This window comes from Actinia tenebrosa, unplaced genomic scaffold, assembly GCF_029948245.1.
Source record: "Actinia tenebrosa isolate PJP-AT-01 unplaced genomic scaffold, QUT_ActTen_1.0 PGA_scaffold5__44_contigs__length_20552954, whole genome shotgun sequence".
In the NCBI taxonomy this organism is placed as follows: domain Eukaryota; kingdom Metazoa; phylum Cnidaria; class Anthozoa; order Actiniaria; family Actiniidae; genus Actinia; species Actinia tenebrosa.
In genome coordinates, this window is record NW_028292582.1 from 4,856,524 (window position 1) to 4,879,686 (window position 23,163).

General features: G+C 43.7%; 2 protein-coding genes across 2 annotated transcripts in view; one reads left to right on the forward strand and one right to left on the reverse strand.

Moving 5' to 3' along the window:
• Positions 1–23,163, reverse strand: part of LOC116289612 (C-myc promoter-binding protein) — a 46,299-nt gene that overhangs the window by 11,382 nt on the left and 11,754 nt on the right. The window contains exons 13-24 of the mRNA XM_089037763.1: positions 6,503–6,584; positions 6,286–6,328; positions 5,515–5,593; positions 4,960–5,036; positions 4,159–4,226; positions 3,800–3,873; positions 3,297–3,358; positions 2,868–2,951; positions 2,311–2,357; positions 1,415–1,483; positions 892–1,024; positions 265–305 (exon numbers count right to left, since the gene is read on the reverse strand). Of these exons, the coding sequence (XP_088893889.1) occupies positions 265–305; positions 892–1,024; positions 1,415–1,483; positions 2,311–2,357; positions 2,868–2,951; positions 3,297–3,358; positions 3,800–3,873; positions 4,159–4,226; positions 4,960–5,036; positions 5,515–5,593; positions 6,286–6,328; positions 6,503–6,584 (859 nt within the window). The remainder of the gene's footprint in view (positions 1–264; positions 306–891; positions 1,025–1,414; positions 1,484–2,310; positions 2,358–2,867; positions 2,952–3,296; positions 3,359–3,799; positions 3,874–4,158; positions 4,227–4,959; positions 5,037–5,514; positions 5,594–6,285; positions 6,329–6,502; positions 6,585–23,163) is intronic.
• LOC148906363 (uncharacterized) lies at positions 12,764–14,074 on the forward strand. The gene is made up of 2 exons (XM_089037608.1): positions 12,764–12,994; positions 13,298–14,074. The coding sequence occupies exons 1-2, from the start codon at positions 12,809–12,811 to the stop codon at positions 14,072–14,074; spliced, it is 963 nt and encodes a 320-aa protein (XP_088893734.1). The 5' UTR covers positions 12,764–12,808.

Consider the following 23,163-nt stretch of genomic DNA (forward strand, 5'->3'; position numbering starts at 1 on the left):
AGGGATTGGCAGAATACTAGAAAAGTGTCGATAAGCATTCCGCTACGCGTCGTGCTTTTCCCAACACCTCTCTCGCATTCTGCCAGCCCCCGTGTGCTTTATGACTGCACACAGCACACACGCGCGTTTTTTATTTCTTCATTATATAATAGATTTTCACGAACGCGGGCTCTGGTTGGCTGGAAAAGCAAGATTTATTATACCTATTTTATGAATGAGAATATAGAACAAGAATATAATTATAATGGTTATCATTATAATTACCTCGCCCACTGCACAGGAATACTTTCATTCTTCTTAGCAATCTGAGAATAAATTACAAAACTCATTTAACTTTATCTCGTTTTCAGTCTTTGATATTCAGTATTAAAATAAGACCTCGATGGTAAATAAATAAATAACTTTCGCTCCAAGTGGAAATTTTCGCGGTAAAGAAAAATTGAAGGGAGAGAAATTGCAGACGTTCTTCAACTGGGAGGATTGCAATAAAAAACCCTCCAAATTTTCTTGACACCAATAAACAAGAATTGTGCTTATCTTTGTATGTTAGGGTTTTTGGAGGGAAAATTGAGAACCCGAAAAAAAACCCCTCAAATCAAGGGAGAGACACAACAAACTCAACTCACATGTGATGCTTAGTACAGAAATCAAACCCAAGACCCAAGATGCGGGAAGTGACTGGCAACTGCTACACCAGCCTTGATTCCCATTAATCAAATGCAATGGCCCATTTAACATCACGACTGGATGTGCCCCAGAATACAAAGCCATTAAAGCATGGTTCTCACTGCGACACATGCGCAAGCACAAGTATCAACATCTTTTATCCTTGCACTTGTGCTTGCGCTTGCGTCGTATAGTGAGGACCATGCTTAATAAACACTTTCTTACCAGTATAGACTCTGTTCGCTCTGCCACTGTTCTGCCCACAGGACAGAGGGATGGGGTCACGACCGTCGAAATTCCTAACGATAACTCGTCTTTTTTGAATAATTCCAGGTTCAGCTCGGGAAACGTGGGATACCTGTTTATAAATGAAAATAAGAGAACGTTGCACTGAATAGGTGACCATTGGATTTGACCTCTTTAGCTTGGTCATAATGTTTTCCAATGCAAGCTGATTACAAGGTGCCCGGTTTATTTTCATAAGAATAAAAACCTCGTCGTGAAACGCTTGAATGCGAGGCTTTGCAGGGAAAATCGACTTGGCTCCAGCATGAGAAAGGTCTATTTCAGACCACAAGTCATTCCCTTGAGTATCATTTCTTTGTTTAACGGTTAATGATAAGACACATGAATATGGATACAACTAAAACAAAGAATCTTATTTCAAAGAATGACACCGTCTGAAATAGAAGGGAAAACAATATTCCCTATATGCTTATAGCAACCCCGGCCCCCCCAATTCACTTACGTGTATATCTTTCCTCTGTCGATAAAGTTTGCTTCCGGGGGAGTAACGACGTAAGTCCTTTGGCCACCTCTGAAAGACACACAATTGAAACAACATAAAGAAATAATTCCAAAACAGTTTGTCCAAGATTCTTCAGAAAGTATCCTTCAAATCCTTCAAGTAATCTTCCAAATTTCATCAATACCCTGAGACGACCTCTGGGCTGATCAAAGTCAGGGCACAGCTAACTCACAGATTGAACCCTGAAACAACCTCTGGGCTGATATAAGTCAGGGCATGGCTAACTCACAGATTGAACCCTGAAACAACCTCTGGGCTGATCAAAGTCAGGGCATAGCTAACTCACAGATTGAACCCTGAAACAACCTCTGGGCTGATCTAAGTCAGGGCATGGCTAACTCACAGATTGAACCCTGAAACAACCTCTGGGCTGATCTAAGTCAGGGCATAGCTAACTCACAGATCAAACCCTGAAGCAACCTCTTTGCTGATCTAAGTCAGGGCATGCCTAACTCACAGATTGAACCCTGAAACAACCTCTGGGTTGATCTAAGTCAGGGCATGGCTAACTCACAAATCGAACCCTGAAACAACTCTGGGCTGATCAAAGTCAGGGCACGGCTAACTCACAGATCAAACCCTGAAACAACCTCTGGGCTGATATAAGTCAGGGCATGGCTAACTCACAGATCAAATTAGAATTTAGCTCGTTAGGTATTGCGGAGGGGGGATACTTGAGATTCCGGAGAAAAACCCTAGAATCAACATAGAGACTAACAAACTCTACTCACTCAAGGGCTTTTTTATTGTCCTTAGAAATGGGTAGATTTCAAGGAGTAACACAAATTAAGTTATTAGACGACAATGAAGGATAAAGAAAAATTAACGTTACTCACTGTTTAAACGATTCGTCTATTTCTATTAATGGTTTACCAGAATCAAGCTGAAGTCAAAAAACCAGCAATTTCAATATTGAAAACAGAATATCGCAGAATACAGCTATTTCAAAAAGGTTGAAGAGGCGAACGGCGATAGGTACTATAAGTGATAGGTTATTCTAAGATGCAAGAATAGTTGGAATGACTTGCATTTCTTATCATTATCCTTGTCGATAACACAGATGTTGTTGTTGAGATATTTAGTGTTCACGTAGTCGATGAAACCATTTCAAACGCCTGTAATATTCGTGTTTGGATGTGTGCCAGCTGTGCCTTTCGGTCGTGCAATTGCCAATCACCGATCATCATTTGCCGTTCGACCCTTCAACGTATTTTGAAATAGCTGTATACATATGGGGGGTGGTTGGTGATTGCGACTCTGTCCTGTTACTGCCTGCTGTCACATGCTCGTCTTTTCTTTCCTTTCGATTGCAATTTGTATTAAGCGTAATGTGTTTTTTTTTTTTTGGCGAAATCAATAAGATAAAAATAAATAAAATAAATAAAAACCTTACTTTATCAGTGCAAGTATCGAAGAAAGCAAGAAGAGAGTCTTGTGATGTCACAAATGACCGCTGCTCGATGAAACGACTGAACATCTGAAAATAACACCAAAAAAATTCAATACTAAATTGGCCAATCTCCAACGTCTTTGGGATTCGTGCAATTCCAGTATTTTAGCCTGCAATAGGCCTTATCAGCTTGGACAAAATGTTTGCCCATTTCAGACCACGTCACTCTCTTGAGAAAAAGATTCTTCGATTGCATTGTAACTATATTCATGTATCTTTTCAACCGTTATGAAAGAAATGATATTTTAAGGAAAGACACGTGGTCTGAAATGGGAAAATAATTTGTTTTCAGGAACAGAAGGGTTGTGTGCTAAGTTTTGAGGTTGAGTGATTAGCAGAGTCGCACGTTTTTTAATCGCTTTTTTAACATACCTGTGTGTGCATTAAGAGGTTGAAAAACTTTTGATGGTTATTTGGACGGCTTTTAAGAAAACCTAGAAAATAGTGACAGAGTAACGAATCAATAGTATTACATAACTTGGATAGTATGCGCTTTTTGATTGGACGATACTTGTACAGTATGTGCCTGACCGCGCGCTCTGATTAGTCGACAGCTTAAAAGGAGTGTGGGACGTTCTTGAATAAAACTTGTGAGGAGTAAACTTGCTCTCCACGAGTGTGCATTAATGTGACAAAAAAGGTAATTTTGGGCATAAAGAATAGCAAAGAGGTACTGCACTCGCCTCTTACTTCTGGGATTTTGGGTCGATTTCAGGACTCAGAATCTTATTAGAGTGGAGTTTATTGGTCTCTCCCCTTATTCAAGGGGTTTTCACCAGGTTTTCCGGTTTTCCAGTTTTAGATCAGCCCAGAGGTTGTTTCAAGACGTCGATAAAAATTAAAGTAGATTCGGTTAGGCATGTATGATAGCTTACCTTGCATATCGAACAGTGATGTCATATCGCAGGTTCCTTCTTTCGGTGCTGACGTAATGGGTTTAAGATAAGAACTAGACACAAAATACAACTGAGATTAGCCCTGTTTCCAGCTGTATAGTTAAAAAACATCATGTTTATAAAGTTAAATGGAAGGGATGGAGGATGGATGGAGGGATGAAAGGAGGAAGAGTATCAATGGATGAATGAATGAATGAATGGATGGAAGGGATGGAAGGAGGAAGGGAGGAAGGGAGGGAGGAAGGAAGAGATGGAGGAAAAAATATGACCTCTTCTAGTGAGCTTTCGATTGTAAAAAATAACTAATTCGTTGAAAGTACAAATAAATGCATTCTCACCCATAGCCTTTAAGGATGGTTGCCATAAACCGCAAGAATGCCTCTTGAATCGAAACTTCAAGCGCAAGCTGAGAAAAGAATTTTTTGTTAAAAGATCACTATCTGTTGGGGTAGGGCTCCTACATATTACTTTTCGTATGACTGGGAAACGACAGCACATGAAGTACAGAAAATACAAGGTACGACAGACCAGTAGACTAACATTAAAATGGTTTCTGGACAAGTTGCTACACTTGGATATCGCTTGGATCACATGAGTGATGGTAAAATGCGTAGTCGTATCTCACCGTAACCGAATGACTACTTGTTGTTAGTGGATGACTGGAAGACAATGGGAAGCCATTTCAATATTATGACATACCGCATTACGTCATGTCGTACCCACTCAGACGAAAACCATTCTTTTGGGAAGCCATTTCAATGTCACGGTATGTCGTATCGTGCCATAAGTCAGTACCGTCTGTTTCCCACTCATACGAAAACCATTCTTATGAGAAGCCATTTCAATGTACCGCATGTCCTACCACGTATGTGCTGTAAGTCAATACCGTCTGTTTCCCACTCATACGATAACCATTCTTATGGGAAGCCATTTCAATGTTACGTTATGTCCTACCGTGTACTTGCTGTAAGTCAGTACTGTATGTTTCCCACTCATACGATACCTATTCTTATGGGAAGCCATTTCAGTGTCTGCATGTCGTACCGCGTATGTGCTGCAAGTCAATACCGTCTGTTTCCCACTATACAAAAACCACCCTATATCAAATATACAAAGACAAACATTCTAAAGGTATTTACCCGTCTCCTCGAGTGAGAATTATCGTGATCCAAAGGAGCGAGTTCAATAGCTGTTTCTGTAATGTCTGCCCCAAATGCTGTCAAGATAAGTTAAACAAAATTAGACGTCCTTTTCTTTCAGGATATTGGGTAGAGGACAGATACAGGAAAGTCAGAAATAGAGGGAACAAGCAAATAATGATGTTAAAATATTGGATTGGGTTGCCTGTGTTCCTCAGAAAGCTAGTCCATGGTCCCACCTTAGCATAAATAAGCACACGCACGCTTAAGAATTCCTCTCCTTTCTTTCCAAATTGATCTATTGCTGGGTTTTAATCAGCTGATAAAGGTCTTTGAATCTCATTATCTGCTTCAAATGGTGGTCAAACACTGACTGCCATGATCATGAACATTCTGCATGAGACAGATAATGACGTCAAGCGAAACCCAGGAATTTAAAAGTTATCCTGCTTGGGAAACTGGCATTGGATAAAATCTCGTTTTCTACACTATCACAAAGACCTCTGTCTCCCCCGTAACCATACTTAGTATCGTCAAGCAACGCTTAGACCTTACCCTCTTTCTCTTTATGATACTGTTGGTACATTTGGCAATATAGGTCAGTCAGCCTGTCTCTTAGCACTTTGCCAGGTTTCTGTAGGGAAAATAGGAGAGTCAATTGAATGAAATTACAAAGACAGGAGTGTTGGTATGGCCGGTGATTGAGCACACGACCTCCTATACAACAAGCCCATGTTCAAGCCATTTAACAGACTTGTGGTCTAAATATAGAAATATTTTGTTAAAACTGAGGATAGAGTGTTTTTCGCAAACATGTAAGTAGAAAACGATACGGCAAATTTGTAGTTAGTCTTTTACTGTAGCCGTTACTGAGCGTTGTGATTGGATGAATTAGATGAATTATTAAAAGACAATGGAAAGCCAATTCAGTGTTATGTCATGTCGTACCGTGTACGTGCCGTAAGTCTGTACTGTAAGTTTCCCACTCATACGATAACCATTCTTATGGGAAGCCATTTCAATGTTAAGGCATGTCGTACCGTAAGTCAGTACCGTATGTTTCCCACCCATTCATACGATAATCATTTTTATGGGAAGCCATTTCAATGTTAAGGCATGTCGTACCGTGTACGTACTGTAAGTCAGTACCGTATTGTTTCCCACTCATACGATACCTATTCTTATGGGAAGCCATTTTAGCGTCTACATGTCGTACTGTAAGTCAGTGCCGTCCGTGACTCACAAAAAAGAAAACAGCTCTAAGAACTAAAAAACAGACTAAAGAACTGATTGATATAAAGCTAAGTTGTTTAGAATATTACACACCTTTGGTAGAGACTTCCAGCTGGCCGGCTTGATTTCACTTGCACTGGTGAATCCAATGAAAAGGGAATAAAGCATAAGTGAAATAAAAAAAATACCATTTTTTGTGCAATTAGTCCAATCAGAATCGAGTAAATTTTCCATGTATATTATTGTTTACTATACATCACTGAGTACTCACGAGACTTTCAAACCGTTTTAATAATAGGTATCTACTCACAGGGAAACCATATTGGTGTCCAAGTCGATACAAGTGACGTCATCAGGAGGGTCGTACTGGTCGAAGTATCGAGAATCAATACCTAAAGATATAGGAATACCATCAACAGCAAGTAAATACTTTCACTAGTGATGTTTGACTGAGTTCCCAGTACTTATACCATTCACGGTTCCGACTCGAACAATAGTCAATAGACAATAGTACTGGTCGAAGTATCATTGGGGAAGCACCGGTGGCGTGCGCTGCTAATGCGTCGCCTCTCACCAATGCCCGAGTTTGAGTCCTGCCTGTATGTGCCTGTATGTGAGTTGAGTTGTTTGTTGGTTCTCTCCTGTGCTTCGAGGGTTTTTGTCCGGGTTCTCCGGTTTTCCTCCCTCCTCAAAAATCAACTTCTAAATTCTAATTCAATCTTTGGGCTTTCACTTAGTTTGGAGCCTAGCTCTGTTGTGATTGTCCCACGCTGTGAGACAACAGCGAAAGCTTTGTAGATAGATTTTAGATAGATCATGAATCAAGACACAGAAATTCAGAAAGAAGTTTTGAGGGTGCTCTATAGAGGCTTTGCACCATCACGTGATGGCAGCCATGTTAGATGGCAGGAACAATACAATCGTTTTACATGAGAAAAATTCAATTCCCGAGAGCAAAGGGATTTTATTGTTCTTCCATCTAACCACAGGCAGCCCAAGCTGTATTGTGGGCGCTGGCAGGTGATGGTGAATGGACAAGAGCAGCAGTAAGGGGGACTCGCGGAGCGCCGGCATTTGAAAAAATGACATATCGAAAAACCCCAGCCCCCCCTGGGGTTTCGGAGGTAGGTTAAAGGCCCTGCAGGGGGTCTTGCGCGATCCGTCGGCAGCCGCGCGATAAGTCCTTACTGCTGCTGTGTTTGGGTACCGCAAACGGAGGTTAAGATATCTTATAAATATACGATGCACGAATGTAAGAAGTTCGTTAACGACTTTTGCATAATTTGTCTAAGACCTAAAGTTATCGTACCTAAGCCAGAACCCTTTTGGTGTTGTGGTAAAAAAATGCAAATAGAAGACGACACGTCAGCACAGTGTTACGAATGTGGTAAGAATATTCGTAATGCCGTACCAAATGCTACCAAAGAGCAGTATTACGCAAACGGAGGTCGTACGAAGACCCCATATAAGAGAATAAAATACTTCCGAGACTGGATGAGTCATATCCAAGGTTATCGGCCGGTATATTTAGACGATGAAGTAAAGGAGAAAATCATAGACCACTTAGAAGAGCCAACCCCACAAAGTCTACGGAAGACATTGAAAAAATTAAAACTAGGGAAATATTACAAAGCTATTCCCTATCTTTTGTCTGAAATTACCGGTAAGTCTATTCCTGAGGTTTCTGATATGACAAAAGCCGAGTGGATGTTTTGTCGGTTGAATAAGGATATTCCTTATTACCCTGACGTAATCTACGAAATATTTCACGAAATAGACCCCAACCACCCACTGTTAGGATGGATTCCAAGAAGATAGTGAATCTTACGCGTAATTTCCAGACTGTCGTTCGATATGTAAACGAAATCCTGTCACGCTTTTTTCAAAGCAGATGTTTACTGAGCAAGCTTTCTTTGAAGCTCTTCTTTCGCTTCTTGGTAGATCTTTTTGCGAGATTCCTCGGAAAGATCTTTTACGACTGTTTTTTTATTCCTTATGTCCGTCTTTAATTTCTCGTACTTTTCCTCTTCGGCCAGAATAAGCGAGAATTCTACGTCGTCTATCTTTCTGTCACGCAAAGCCTTTGAGACAAGGTCAGTGATCGTATTTACTTTAGCCCTAGACAGAGCTATTGTCGTGTCGTGTTTTGATATTTTGCTTGACAACTGTTTCATAATACCTGTCGTAACAGCGGAAACGATGCCGCAGGCTGCCCCAACGCCGGCCAAAGGAACTCCAACGATTATTCCCGGCCCAGTAAGCGAAGCAGCAACGCCGGAGCCCGTTAACACAACGGATATGGATCCTGAAGTTATCGAAATCTTATGTAGCGTACTCCGGGCTCTGACGTATTTCTTCCTAACTTTTTCGTAGTGTTTTGTCTGCCCTTCCAAGTAAGCCAGGATTAAGTTCGCCTTGTTTAAACGAAAGTTCTCGGCATTTAATTCGTTGGGCCCCTCCTTAGGAAGTTCAGGATAAAGTGGAGGTGCTGATGGTATAACATCCATTATATATACTAATGTACGACGCCTTTGGGAATAACATAGAGGAGCAGCCACATCATGACAACCGCGATTACTGGAACTGGAGGGCCTTTAGGAAGATGTTTCCACATGCAGACCCTAGTAAGTTCGAAAGAAGACCCGACGGTATTTACTATAACGGCTCTAGGATGTACAGCAATGCGGACTTGGAGCCAACGCTGGTGGGGCAAATAGACAATCAGCTGCAGCATTCCACGCCTACGGTATCTGTGCAGCATCCCACACCTAAGCCTAAACCCGTGCAAGGTTGGTCAAAGGAATTATTGCTTGGTACCGGTACTTATCCGATACCCGCGGTTTCATTTGATGAACATCCAAGTTTGGATTTGACATTGAACATGCGGATCTCTAACAACCATTCCTTTCCGTTAAAGGTGCGAGATATCTTCAAAGACGTACCCATTAATCATACCACCGCAAAAGAAGCCCACGAATGGTTAAGTGGTCCTAACATGCGTTATTGGCCGCAGCAGCTGAACTTTGCGGTTTGGTGTGCCACTAGCGGCTGTGGGGTAAGCGCGAACTTGATGAAGAATTCAATATTCATGTTTCACTTCCACTTCACGGTTAGAAGAATACTGCATGAAATGGGTGTTATTGCGCTGCCGGGAGATGCCGCGTTTTATCCAAGAGATAACAAATACAGCGTGCCGGCTTAAGATAGACTTTGTAAGGAGTTTGGTGTTGTAGGGAAGGATTTCCGATGCACTACGGGCGCTAACAATGGGCTGGGACACGTTTGGGCTTATTGGGGGATTGGTGGGCACGAGCTAAGCGATAAGGAAGTGCATACGCTGCGGTTGCAGTGGGACACTGGGTATCACAAAGAAACCTATGACAGTAGCACCTTCTTTGAACCAAATGCCAAAACCACTAAGGAAGTCAGAGACGGACCTCTGTTCAAAGACGAGGGTGGTAAGTATGGTGGAGCTAATCCACTGATTATCAAAATTACCAACGACGAGCAAACAAAGCAATATCTTAATTTCATACCCCCAGAAGGTAAAGGACTAACCAAAGCCGGCCTTGCCCGTTTGAACCGCAGCATAGAAGCTTACGTGTATTCCATCCTTGGAGCTCAGGTAAACACCCGATCGAGTATAGTGGGGAATACCGGCGCCGCAGAAGAGACGCGAGCCGAAGCCTTGATCTTATTCGAAAGTTCGATCTTGGAGGGTGATATTAGCAAGGGCGTACAGCGTTACCAACTAGCTATACAAAATTCTAAGGCCCGACTGGACTATGCCGTAGCCCCGGGTTGTTGGTTAATGCCCAGTAATTTATCTATAAATACTGGCTCTGTAGTAGGATACAACAACAAACTTCAACGAGCTACTAAGGATATGAAGTTTGGGGTGAATGACGTGAACTCTGACACTCTTAGAAGGCACTTTGTTGAACAGCCTAAAAAAGTGCACCATACGCAACCACCTAAGAAAGTGCAGCTAACAAAAGAAGTATACCGAGCGCCTAAAAAAGAAGAGGAATATGACCATAACTTATTAAAAGCCGGCCTAGCAGCTGCAAGCATTGGTCTGAGCTATTATATATGGCGATGAACAACCCCTACGTAGCTGGAGTAGATTGTGTCTATACGACTTACACAGGCGAGAAAAAATACACCCAAGCCGCTTGGGTTGATGTCGCCGGAATGTCTGTAGACTTGAACTACTCGGGAAAGTAGTTAATCCTTTGTAGTATTTGCATTGGTACGAGCAGCCATGCCAACGTCGGCTTTCGCTTCCTGGATGCGAACGGCGTACTACAGCCCATGCGTGCGAAGACAAACAACAGGGAGCCTGTGCATTTCTCCGTAGAGCCGTACCCCAACAGCGCTGAGAATCTTACGACTTGGACTTTACACATGGTTGCTGATTGCCATGGGAAGGTAAAGCTGCAGATAAGAGTAGACGATACGGGGAAGGTTTGCGTAAATAGCATAGAAAATCAAAGAGATACAGCTTATAACCATGCAACCATTAGCACTCTTACGGTGGTGAGCCTTTAAATATATGAATCCACACGCGAAGGAAGATTGGTTTCTTCATTACCTAGAGGAAAAGGACTACGCGGGCGACGAGTGGTTTGATACCGGACTGTGGGTGAATGTTGGGGGGCTAGGATTGATCATATGCACTATTAGTATGTCGGAGCGGTATTCATGTAATATTGGATTTAGGATTGTTGACGAGACCAACGCCCCATTGTTGCCTTACAGAACGAAAAATAATAATAGGCACCCGGCCCATTTTTCATCCGAGATTAACCTACATAGCTTCGAAGACCTAGTACCATTAACTTTTCACATGATAGCCAATTGTCAATATGCAAAGCTTCAGATTCGCCCCAGCGATGCCACTGCCGTTGGCGCCAACCCCAGCATTGTCCGAATAAATGCTGCGGGTAAGGCAACCGAACCTCCGACGGATGCTACTTGGAATCATAAGCCCATTAGCACTATGACTGCCATACCGCTAGTTCCGCATTATCAAGGTGGTGCGAATACTATCTTTACTTATCCCCAGTCGAGGACGCCCAGGAGGACTGACGACGATTATAAGCCGCCAGTAATACATAAGGATAAGGCTAACCCTGAATCTTCTTCAGGAGTACCACCCCAATAGCTACGACTAATATCCAAATGTTATTGCCCACAAACTTCAACAGTTCGCCGCCGGCCCTAAGTGCCAGGCTAAGAACGCTACCAAGCAGCCCAGGCAAGCCGGCTGCCATCTTTTTTCCCAAGTCCGTCAGTCCATTGCCTAATTTCTTTACGCCCGCGCCCGTAGCATTAAGTGTGCTAAGGATTACCCCTACTACGCTCGAAATAGCAACCGCAAATGCCAGCGGCACGCCATACTTCAAAAGGGCTCTTTTTATCTTTTCCTTGGTGGTAAGCCCCAGCTCCTTTTCCAGCTTCTCCTTTTGCGCCTGTAATTCCTCGACTCTTTCCTGAAGGGTTTCTATTTCTTTTTGAGCAGCCTCCTTTTCTTCCTCGGGGCGCTCTTGATCTTCGATTATGCCCCGCTGTCGATCTATTTCATACTCCAAGTCTTTGATGGCTTGATCTCTCTGTTGAATTTGATCTGTTTTAGCATTGATTTCAGACATTAACATTCGCCTTTCTACCAAAGAGTCAGTCATTTCAGCCCGCAGGTTTTCGCTTTTTACGTCCAACGCCTGCAGGGTGAGGTCAAGATCCTTTTGTAATCGATTTCTTTCACGTCGAATTTCATTCCTTTGGTCTACCAGATCCCTTATATCTTGCTCTTTGAATTCGACCTCCCTTTTATGCGCTGCAGCGAGCCGCTGGTTTTGCTTCATGTATTCCTCCTCCCTTTCTTCCAACGTTTCCCGCAGTGCTTCCACTGAGGCGCCAGAGCTTTGGGCTTCTCCTAAGTCCTCCCGTGCTTTGTCTAATTCGCGCAGGGCCTGATCCGCCTGATTTCCTATTTCTTTTATTCTTTCATCTTGATGGGCGGACTTCTTTTCAGCATCGGCAAGTAGCTGACCTTGCTTTGCGTATTCTTCCTCCCTTTCTTTTAACGTTTTTTGCAGCTCCTCGGCGCGTTTTTCTATCGTGACCCTTTCGGTTAGGGCTTCCAACCTATCTAACATGCTTCGGGTGGCCACTTGGAAGCCCCTTAACCTTTCCACGTTAACCTTAACTGCACCATTTTCGTCGAAGAGGGCCTGTGGTTTTGTCCAGCGGTCTTTGTCGGGAGACCTCATGTCTTTAACGCTTATGAGGACTTTGTTTCCTTTTTCCGTGAGCCTTATCTCGTCGTCGTCAAGGTGGGGATAAAGCTCATTTAGCTCTTGCGTTGCCCACTCTACGGTTTCCCGCGCGGCTGCTTCCGGCTCGCCCATGTTTTGAAGCTCTATGTGCTCACGCGGAAACGTGTACTCGCGTGCTTTGGGATGTCTTAGGGCCTTTGCAATCCTATCCCTTAGGGAATCGTCGACTTGTTGGGTGGGAAGCAGCGGTTCTTCATCACCGTCGTTAATGTCAGCCTGACCTTCCTCAGTGGTGGGATCGAAGTCGGGGTCTGTTCCTTCTACTTCCATTATATATGATAAGCTCAAAGTTAAACCCCAACGTATTACCTAAGCAGGTTGGCGGACTGAAAGCAGAACGCACCTTTCATCGGGTTACATTCACACCTTCTAGCGCAAAGCCAGGGGAGACGCTGTACGTAGGCGTGCCCCGCCTAACGGATAACCTAGTATTGGTTCCTGGCACCCTGGCACTAAGGTTTGACCTAGCGGTGCAGCCCAGCACCGAGGACAAGCGCTATACCGTCAATAATGTTGGTAGGAACCTCGTTTCTAAGATGAGAATCAAGTTCGCAGGGGAATCCCTCTTAGACTTAAATAGGTACGACCTGTACACCACCTATAAGGACCTATGGTTAACAGCCTTCGACCGTGCACAAAAGATAGAGCAGGGAATTGGAAGCGTTATCCTACGTAAGCTTCGCAGCGACACCGACCCGGCGCCTACGGAAGCTAGCGGATCGACCGCAGTAGCAGACGCAACAAGGGTAAAGACCGCTTATGGTAGCAAGTACGTTATCCCTTTGGATTTCGAAGTAATTACGAGTCATGGTGTGTACTACCCCAGGCAGTTATCCGAGTTACAGTTTGAAGTAACCTTGGCGGACACTACGAACGTCATAGGAGGAATGGACAGCGCAATTAGCGGGACTGTTGATCCCTACAAGATAACTAACTTGGAATTACAGTACGAGACAGTCTACTCTGAGGAGCTGGCCCGTAGCGCCGGTATGGAATACAGCTCCGGAAAGGCATTCCTTTACGATCACGTGGTGATGTATAAGACATTTAGCTTCTTGGATAAGACGGATGAGGTTATCAACCAAAGCATTAACCTCCCCCGAAGAAGTCTCACGGGGTTAATGCTGGTGTTTGCCAAACCCTATGAGGCCGGTAAGCGCGACTCCGAGGCCTTTCATAACCCCAACATTACTAACGTCGGCGTGAACATAAACGGGGTTCCAAACAAGGTCTACTCCCAGGGAATAAAGCCCGCAGACGTCTACAGGGAGGCAAAGCGCAAGTTTGGCGACCAAATTAGCCCTGAGGAATTCTTTAAGGATAAGTACGCGCTGTGGATTGACATGCGCACCATTAACGACGAAGACCTACATGGCCAGGGTTTGCGGCTGGTAAATACGCAGGATGGCATAACATTGGAGATCAAACGCACAAAGAACACCAGTGCCGGCGACAGCGACAAGATAAACTGCTACATCTTCGTCGTCTCAGACGCGCAACTGAGCGTAGAAATGAACCAACTTAAAAGTGTTGCATATTAAGGTTAAATATTCCTTAGATATACAATGCTTCGCGTATTCGAAAACAACGACACCAAACTACAATGCATAGTGCAAGGCGAAACTTTGTACTTTAAGGGAAAAGAGGTGGCAGCTGCATTAGGATATGAAAAAACGAGAAACGCAATCAGGGAGCACGTTTCTGAGAAATACCAGAAAAGGTCGAGTGAGTTAGGAAGGGCCCTAAAACAGGGCGCTTCTACTATGCACCCACATTCTGTGTTCATATCTGAGCCAGGTTTGTATGAACTGATATTTAGCTCTAAGTTACCCCAAGCCGTTAAGTTTCGCGATTGGGTCTTCGAAGAAGTCCTACCCGCGCTAAGAAAAACAGGTAAATATGAAAGGCGTTTTGATGGCCCAAACAAGTTAATATTCAAAATAGAAAATGAATTTGACCTACATAAAAAGGTAGTGGACTACATCCGCAAGTTTTATCCTAAGATACTTTTAGCCCCCGGTCTGGGTGAACTGCAGGATTCAAACGGCAAACGTATAAAGTGCTGGCAGAAAGGATATCAACGCGGTCAACCCGACTTAATGATTTTAAACGCGCATACACATTACTGTGGCTTCTGCATAGAGCTGAAGACTCCAAAAGGCAACGGCAGGTTATCTGAGGATCAGCAACTGCTCTTACAGAGGTATGAAGAAAACGGCTATAAGGTGCTCGTAAGCAGCGACTACGATGTCATTTGCAGGGAGATCACTGCGTATGCTGAACACCTACGAATTCCCTGCAGGTGGTGTTGTAAGGTCTTTAAAACCTCGGAGACTTTGGCAACACACTTAAAGATATTTCATAGAATATATGGACAAGGATAAATTTAACGAGTTAAAGTTCATACAAACATACTGGAGGGATTTGCAGGTGGGGGAGATTTATGAGATAAAGAATTACGTAGTCTTTGAAGACTTGGACCGCCTGCGTTTGGTCTTAAAGAATAAAAAAAGAACATACACCCTTTGGGCGCCCGATAGAATAAGGTACGCCATTGAAGGGCAGGACGTTACCCATGTTATGAGTCATGGTAAAAAGGATGGCAGGTGGGTATTTGACGTGGTTAATTGGGAGCCTGAGAGTCCTCTGCATTCATAAGGACGTCTGCTAAAGTCCGCTGCTCCGCGGAGCACCAATGCCCCACAAAGGATCCTTCCAGGAATACCTTGCCGCAATGAAGGCAGGTGTATTTTTTACGCGGTTTTGGGGGCGTAATGCAATCAGCTGGTAGTTCGCACGTAATACAGTCCATATATTGAAAGGGCGATTAGGAATCCTCCTAAGAAGGCTGCTGCGTAGGCTAGCATATACCTTTAAAGGGGGTTTTGATGATACTTAACAAACAACAAGAAAAATAAGAATGGGATTTGAGACTCTTTGCGCAAACCCCATTCTAAAAGGGTCTCAGAATGTTGAGTATAAGGTTGTTATATTGTTAAGGACGTTTATTTGTCGAGGCAGTTGAAGATATGTTCCTCTTCTCTGATGCAACCACAACGGTCGCACTCTTGCCTCCAATACTCCCTTTTAGTCCACGGAACGCCTTCGGCGCGTTCAAAAGAGGGGAAAGTACGGACTATCTTCTTATGGTAATCTATGCGATTCCTTAAATAATCCTCTTTATGCGGGCAGCGACTCATCATATCCGCACATTGGTAGCAATCCACGCCTTCTAAGTCGTAGCTCCCAAAGAGAAATCGATAGTTGACTTCATGTGTTTTCCGATGCGTCTGTAAACGTTGACGACTGCTTAGTATCTTATTACAGAAACTACACTGTCTGCTTTGTTCACAGACGCCCCTTTTCAGGTGCTCGGAGGTGTTAGGGAATTCCTTATTACAGCCCCTGCAAAGCCCACAAATGCGTTTGTCTTGATGTTGTCGCATCTTTTGAACGGTACTGAATTCTTTACCACAATCCTTACAAACTTTACTAATTGGTTTCTTTGTGCAAACGCCACGACGAACGTGGTATTGTAGTCTTTGCTTGGTGCTGAACACCTTTTTACACATTGAACAGTTCATTTATACTTAAGTGTACCTTAACCACAATATAACGTATTTTTAACTTTATTGTTAACATTCTTAGGTGTCTTTTTAAACAGGTCTGCGGGAGCATACAGCTGCGTTTAAAAGACACTTCAGAATGTTAAAGATAAGGTTGTTAAATTGTTAAAGATATACTGCATGCTGCTTTAAAAGACACCTCAGAATGTTAAAGATAAGGTTGTTAGATTGTTAAAGACATACGTATGAGTCGTTTGAAAGACACCTCAGAATGTTAAGTATAAGGTTGTTAAATTGTTAAGGATATACGTATGAGTCATTTAAAAGACACCTCAGAATGTTAAGTATAAGGTTGTTAAATTGTTAAGGATATACGTATGAGTCATTTAAAAGATGTCTTAGAATGTTAAGTATAAGGTTGTTAAATTGTTAAGGATATACTGCATGCTGCTTTAAAAGACACCTCAGAATGTTAAAGATAAGGTTATCATATTGTTAAGTATGTCTGCACGTGCTGCTTAAAAGACACCTAAGAATGTTAAAGATAAGGTTGTTAAATTGTTAAAGACTATTATTTCTTTTTTTAAGAAGATACCTAAGAATAAGGATATTTCTTTTCTTAAAAAAAAGAGATAATAGTCTTTAACAATTTAACAACCTTATCTTTAACATTCTAAGACATCTTTTAAATGACTCATGCGCGATATCCTATGTAAATTGTGTAAGTCATTTAAAAGACACCTAAGAATGTTAAAGATAAGGTTGTTAAATTGTTAAGACTACTATTTTAAGAGATGTCTCAGAATAAGGTTTGTGTAAATCCCATTCTTAATGAAAACAGCACATCTTTAACAACCATACACTCAACATTCTGAAGTGTCTTTTAAACGACTCATGCAGTATGTCTTTAACAATCTAACAACCTTATCTTTAACATTCTAAGACATCTTTTAAATGACTCATGCAGTATGTCTTTAACAATTTAACAACCTTATACTCAACATTCTGAGGTGTCTTTTAAAGCAGCATACACACATCCTTAACAATTTAACAACCTTATACTCAACATTCTAAGACATCTTTTAAAGCAGCATACACACACATCCTTAACAATTTAACAACCTTATACTCAACATTCTAAGACATCTTTTAAAGCAGCATACACACACATCCTTAACAATTTAACAACCTTATACTCAACATTCTGAAGTGTCTTTTAAACAGCACGTGTGTATATCTTTAACAATATAACAACCTTATCTTTAACATTCTAAGACATCTTTTAAACAGCATACGCAGACATCCTTAACAATTTAACAACCATACACTTAACATTCTTATGTGTCTTTTAAAGCAGCTCTACAGCGGATATCGCATAAAGTCCTGCACGCTTTCTTTTGCCCAACCGGCCATCGTCAACAAGGCACCAAACCTCTCCGCGCGCTTCAGGCTGCACATTTCATCATACAATTCCTGCACGCGCTCTTTTAACCGATCGATCTCCTCCCTTTGCATTTCTATGGTGTCTCTTTTATCTTTTGCGTCGCCGGCAATCCTTCTTACTGCGTCCACTGGGTCCATCGTATATATAATGGATCCGAACCATATTCCCTGCAACGCTCTGATCGTAGGACCCACCGGCTGCGGCAAAACGCAGTTCGTCGTGGAGCAGCTATTAGGACCCTTTAGATACCGTTTCGACTACATAGTGTTATTATGCCCCACCTACGTGAATAACCGTACCTGGGAAGGCATAGGAGTGAAAGATGACGACTTCTTCGTAGATATTTTGGACCCCAATGAGTTATCCAGCCATTTGAAGTTTTGGCATAAGCAATTCCCCAAGGACACGCAGACACTCCTCATACTGGATGACATCGCCTGTGGGGACGACGTAAAAAGACGCACTTCCGAATTAGTGAAGCTTGCCTTTAGCGGCAGGCATGACAATATCAGCGTTTGGTTGCTTTCCCAGCAGCTTACCAGCGTCTCTAAGCCCTTTAGGGAAAACATAGGTTCACTTGTCGTATTTTATACTCCGAGTCGGAGTGATCTGGAAACCATTCTCTCTGACTACGGCGGTGAGATATCCAAGGAACAGTTGCATGAATACATGCGGCATTTAAAAACGCACCAACATTCCAAGATGATCTTCTCTTTGAGGTTTCCCTACACGGTTGGAATCTATGATTCCTAATGTATATGGATATTGAGCAGTTGATAGATGAAGTCCCCACACAGCTAGATGAAAGTAACCTTAAGGAACAACTTAACGTCCTGGTGTCTTCTGGGAAGTGTAAAGAAATGATAGGTAAGGAACTTACCCATGAGCAAGTTAATAAGTTGTCAGAAGAGGAGGTTAAGAAATTCCATAAGAGGTACGAGGCCGCCCTTGCAAGCAAAACCACCGACGCCGTAGCAGACTCCGCTATCCGACTTGCGACTAAATTACTTGGACTTGCGCTGCCCATAGACGACGTGGAGCAACTACGGAAGGACATAAGCGAGGACTACGTTATCGCTCAAGAACTTAAGATAACCTGCGGGTGGTTGTCTTTGAAGTGCGGTAAGTTAATGGCAGTCGCCTCTGCGGCTTTGCACGTAGCTCAGCATGTCGACTTGAAGGAGGTACTGGTGTCTTGGAAGGACTTCAAGAAGGACAGAGAAGTCGAAAAGGTCTTCCAGGCAGCACTTGCTGAGGTACCTGATCACTTAGTCAAGTCGTCCTCAGGAATTACCCAGGTCGCCTCAAGTACTTAGTCAAGTCGTCCTTAAGTACTTAGTCAAGTCGTCCTCAAGTACTTAGTCAAGTCGTCCTCAAGTACTTAGTCAAGTCGTCCTTAAGTACTTGCTCAGGTCCTATTAAGTTACTTATCAAGTCCTTCAAGTCCTTAGATATAAATGGAACCAGAGTCGAAGGTAGAGCAGCCCCAAGAGGAGCAGAAGATTACCAAGGCTAAATCTCCGGGCAGAGTCGCTGCCGGAAAGAAGCTCGCAGAGATGAATAAAAAGAACAAAGCCAAAAAAGAAGAAAAGGTGGAGGAAGAGGAATCCTTCATTAATCCTGGGTACGTCATTGGCGCGTTAGGAGTTGCTATAGCAGCAGGCAGCCTTTACTTACAATGGCGGGCTACGAAGCCAAAAGTAGAACCACCAACATATCACGCGCCCGTGCACGCACCTGTGGAACCAGCTGTTAGAAAAAGTAAGATCCCTGAAATGGAGTAATAACCTTCTCGCTCTGTAATATAATGTCAACCGCGTTATTGAAAACTGTTGAAGAAGCAGCTATTATTACTTCCATCGTTGCGGGTATTGGTTGGGTAGGTAAGAAAGTGCTCAAAGAAGACTTTACTGAAGACCCAAGCAAGAGCTTCGCTAATTTTGCTAAAATGACCGCTGCCGTAGGCGGGGCTATCATGGTAAAGGATTACCTACGGAAGGAAAAGTACCTACCTACGGTGTGAAAATCCCTGTGATTTTCTAATATATAATGGCTAGCGTGGTCGTAGGTGGAGTCGTCGCAGCTTTAGCATTCACTGGAGCTAATTATGGCGGTCAATATTTGGATAGATTAGTCAGAGGCGACAAAAGCGGAGACTTAGCCGCTGAGAGGAAAAGGCACGATTTAGCGCTGGAGAAATATCAAAGGGACGTTGCAGCTTGGAACGAAAAAAGACAAGCTTACAGGGATTGGTTGGACAAGAACTACCAAGACAAAATGCAGGCGGATAAGAACTTCGAAAATACAGACTACGCCTTTAAACTTTATGCACAGGCGCACCCCGCGGCATTAACGGGGTTAAGAAAGCCTCAGTTTAAGGATTACTATCAGCCTTCTAAGAAACAAAAAGATAGTGAGCTGGTCTTCGTAGGAGTCGCAGGGCTGGCGGGAGGCGTGGCCTTGGCGTATCTAATATAATGATCGTCTTTTTGGAAAGCGACAAGAATAACTTTACCACTTATCTGAATCCCCCCATCCGCGCGGAAAGGGTCCGGCTGGTTAGTTGCTCTTTGTACAATTCTTGGTATAATTTAGTCAATGGCATGGTCAACGTACTTAAGGCGCCCGGCAAATATCAAGGTGAAATGCTACCCGATGGACATTACACGCCAATCACCCTTGCTAAGGAGCTCGCCAAGCGCGGTTATACTCTCACCACAGGATTACCACACGAAATGACCTTCAAACATAATATGCCAAACTATTCAGTAACTTTTGGAAAGTCTGACCCATTGGGATCTTTATTATGTGCTTCGGGCAAAACAATTACCGACACGGCCGTGCCTGTAAAATGGAAAGTCGCATCCTCTTACGAAGTCTATTGCGACTTGGTTCATAGTTACAACAATGGAGAAAAGTCTTCTCTTATGTCCAAGTTTCTGCCCAAAGGTAATCCATTTGACTCAGTAGAATACATTCCCATTTCTTTGAGCTATGATTTGTCTAATTTGGTAGAAAGCATAAACATCACCATTAAAGTGGACGGAAAGACGGTGGATTTTAACGGACGTAAGATCAATCTTGTTTTGGAATTCATATAATGGGCCGCCTGGAGGACAAACTCAAAAGGATTTACTATGGGCCCGAAGGTTATTGGAAAGGAGCGTCAGCTATCAAGAAACTCGCGACCGCGGCCAGGGTATCAGATGAAACGGCTAAGAACTGGCTAAGAAAACAAACCATCTGGCAGGTTTATCTTCCCGTTCCGAAGTACATTCCCAGGCCCAGCTTTACCGTAAATACCCCCAATGAAGTTCATCAGGCAGATTTGCTTTTCTTACCGCACGACAAGGTAAGAAAAAAGACCTATAGGTACGCTTTGACCGTAGTTGATATCGCAAGCAGATATAAGGACGCCGAACCCATAACCAGCAAGGATTCTGGGGAAGTCGCAGAAGCCCTAGGTAGGATTTATAAGCGCGTTTTGAAATGGCCTAAGCTGCTGCAAGTGGATGCGGGGACGGAGTTCATGGGCGTGGTTACTAAGACCCTGAAAGACCACGACACTAAGATTAGGAGAGCCGAAGCTGAGTACCACAGGGGTCAGAGCATTGTCGAAAGATTCAATAAGACCCTGGCCGAGCGTCTCTTTGGATACCAGTATTGGAAAGAGCTGGAAGATCCCTCCAAACGCAACAGGGAATGGACTCAGCGGCTCCCCCAGGTCATTGTGGCTTTGAACAACGAGGCGGCCAGGGCTACGGGAATAAAACCCAAGGATGCTATGAAGAAGAAACACGTGGAACACAAGTCCTACGTCAGAAGTTCAAGAGCGGTCGGACTGAAGGAAAAAAAGCTCCCCCGCGACATAGTGGTCAGATACCTTTATCAGCCGGGGGAACTCGAAGGTGGCAGTAAGAGAGCCACGGATCCTAACTGGTCTTTGGAAACGTATGAGATTTCAAAGTCCGTCACCAAGGAAGGGCAACCCGTGTTATATTACCTAAATGGCCCAAGTCGCGGATTTGTCATGGAAGAGCTGCTCATAGTTCCTAAAGACTCAGAGTAGCGCAGCACCGCGCGCCCGATTGCACTCTAGGCATGTCAGTCTTACGTTGCCTCTGCAATGCCCGCGTTTATTATTTATGCGATCCACGGAGAACTGCTGATCGTCATTTGGGTCAAACCTCCATAGTAGAGGTATGTTACATTTGGCGCAGCGGGCCCCTTTCTTATAGACGTCGTCTACGCATAGGTCGAACGTCATATTTTTTTCTTCGTCGTGGCGCTTGTAGCGAAGGAGTTTCTTAGCAATGTTCTCCTTAGCTATGTCCTCTGGCGTCTTATCGTAACGCAATTGCGGACCCCAGGCTCTTTTCAACTGTTTGGCATACTCCACGCGGCTTACGGCGGTGTAGATAAGGTTGCTCCAACACAGCCGCTGGTCTATGATCCATAAGGTTTCTTTTATGGTAAGCCCTTGCGCGCTGTGGACTGTCATGCAATAGCCTAAGCGCCAGTCTGGATGGGAGGTTATTTTTTCCACCTTTTCCATGGGCACCCAGGCTTTATCGTGGGTGACTGCGTTCTGCAGTTGAACATTCGTGCCTGGTACTAAGACATCTCTTTTTTGCATGCGGGTGTCGTGGGGTTTATAACAAACAGGTACCAAATGCGTAGGGAAGCGCTCTCGGTGTATATTTAGCAAATCCTTTTGTATGCGAGACTGTGCTGCGCGTTTGCTGCTCAGCACCAAATCTTTTGGATGCCATGAGTACAGGAAGTCTTCGTAAGACTTTGCTCGTACTCTCTTACGTAACACCTTAGATTGTTCGGCGTCGCTAAGGCCCCTTAATTCCGCTTTCAGGTTTCTTATTTGATCCTTGCTACGGTAGTCTGTGTTAATTTCCTCCGCATGGTCTACCATTTCTTTTAACCATTCATGGGGCATTTCTCCGGCTATAGGAGGTGGTTGACATGGATCCCCGGCGAATATTACTTGACACTTTCCACGGAGGAATTCTACGAATTCTTTGAGGATTTCCAAAGGTACGGTGCAAATCTCATCCCAAAGTATCACCGGAGGTATGTCGCGGATGGCTTCAGGTACCCATTTTTGTCCATTCCAGCGAAAGAAGCTGTGGTAGGTCTGCGCGTCGTGGCCCTGACTGCATAGTTCTCTTTCCAAACGGTGCGTTGGAGTTAGCACTTTTATCTTAGGAAAGAGTTCCAAGACACGCGTAGTCTTACCGCTGCCTCCCGTACCGTAAAGGTAAGAGAAGCGTTGGTAGGAAATGGGGTCCTTTACGGTTGGCATGGGCCTCATTGTGGGCATTACGACGCCCCAAGTATTTTCTCCGTGATATTCTACACGTTCTCTCCATGCTTTTATCTCCTCATCTTTAACGCGCCATTGACCACTTTCCGCCAACTCATCTTCGGTGTAGAATTCCTTCATCTTCTCTAACACTTCAGGCTTTACGTACAAAGAATCCGTGGCTACGCGTGGAATGTCCTCCTTGTCAAACCGCAAGAGCATCGCGAGAAGGTTAATGTGCGCATATGCTAACATGCTGGCACGCAGGTGGTAATATTGCGGTCGATGGTCCTGGTAGTAACA